This window comes from Carlito syrichta, unplaced genomic scaffold (genome assembly GCF_000164805.1).
Source record: "Carlito syrichta isolate Samal-C Ts95f unplaced genomic scaffold, Tarsius_syrichta-2.0.1 Scaffold316192, whole genome shotgun sequence".
NCBI classification, from domain to species: Eukaryota; Metazoa; Chordata; class Mammalia; order Primates; family Tarsiidae; genus Carlito; species Carlito syrichta.
The window spans coordinates 871,807-872,585 of NW_007260288.1; the positions used below are offsets into that span (position 1 = coordinate 871,807).

General features: G+C 65.1%; 1 protein-coding gene across 1 annotated transcript in view; it reads right to left on the reverse strand.

Annotated features, from left to right (window-relative positions):
• The window catches only part of BAMBI (BMP and activin membrane bound inhibitor), a 4,984-nt gene extending 4,212 nt beyond the window's left edge, over positions 1 to 772 (reverse strand). Inside the window, exon 1 of the mRNA XM_008073836.2 lies at positions 663 to 772. Within this exon, the coding sequence (XP_008072027.1) occupies positions 663 to 738 (76 nt within the window). The 5' untranslated portion in view covers positions 739 to 772. The remainder of the gene's footprint in view (positions 1 to 662) is intronic.
• Between the last annotated feature and the right edge of the window lie 7 nt (positions 773 to 779).

Below are 779 nucleotides of genomic sequence, written 5' to 3' on the forward strand. Positions count from 1 at the left end.
TTTGAGTCTTGTGTGCAAAATATGAAGTGAGTGGAAAATGGGGCCGCTAACAGAACCTACCCTTAACGGCCACGAAAAAGCAGCACAACACACACTTCGGCACAAGGAGACGCACAACTCAGACACCTACATTCCCCGAGACTTACACTCTTGCCGGATCACAAAGACACGCACGAGGGCACACACTCAGAGACACAAAAGGAACACACACTGACACTGAGACACACACAGAGACACTCAGAGAAACACATTCAGAGACACACACACACACGGAGACCCTCAGACACACCGGGCGCAGGGCAGCTGGGGGGTGGGCTCCGTGGTTCCTCGGGCTGCCCCGGCCGGCGGATGGAGGGTAGGCGGCGTCGAGGTTCCCGGCTGGGCTCCACACTTGCAGTTTACCACAGACAGACCCAGAGTCCCTATGACACCCGCCGCCCCGAGGTCTGCGACCACACTGACGCGTCCGGCTCGGGACCGTCGGGGGACGGTCTCCTCCGCCACGGCCGCGACTTCGAACACCACAGCGACCTGCGGCTCCAGCGCGGGAGGACCCTCGCCCGCAGCGCACAAAGCCCTGGCGGGGAGGCAGGGCCCAGGACCTCGCGCCCCTCCCCGGGGACTCCCGCGCGCCCCTCCCCGGGACCCCCGCGGGTACCCACCTCTGGTGAGCAGCACGGCCATGGCGCACAGCTCGAGCTGCAGCCAGACGAAGATGTAGCTGGAGTGGCGATCCATTGACGCCCCCCGGCCGCGGCGCCCCGCTGGCTCCCGGGGCG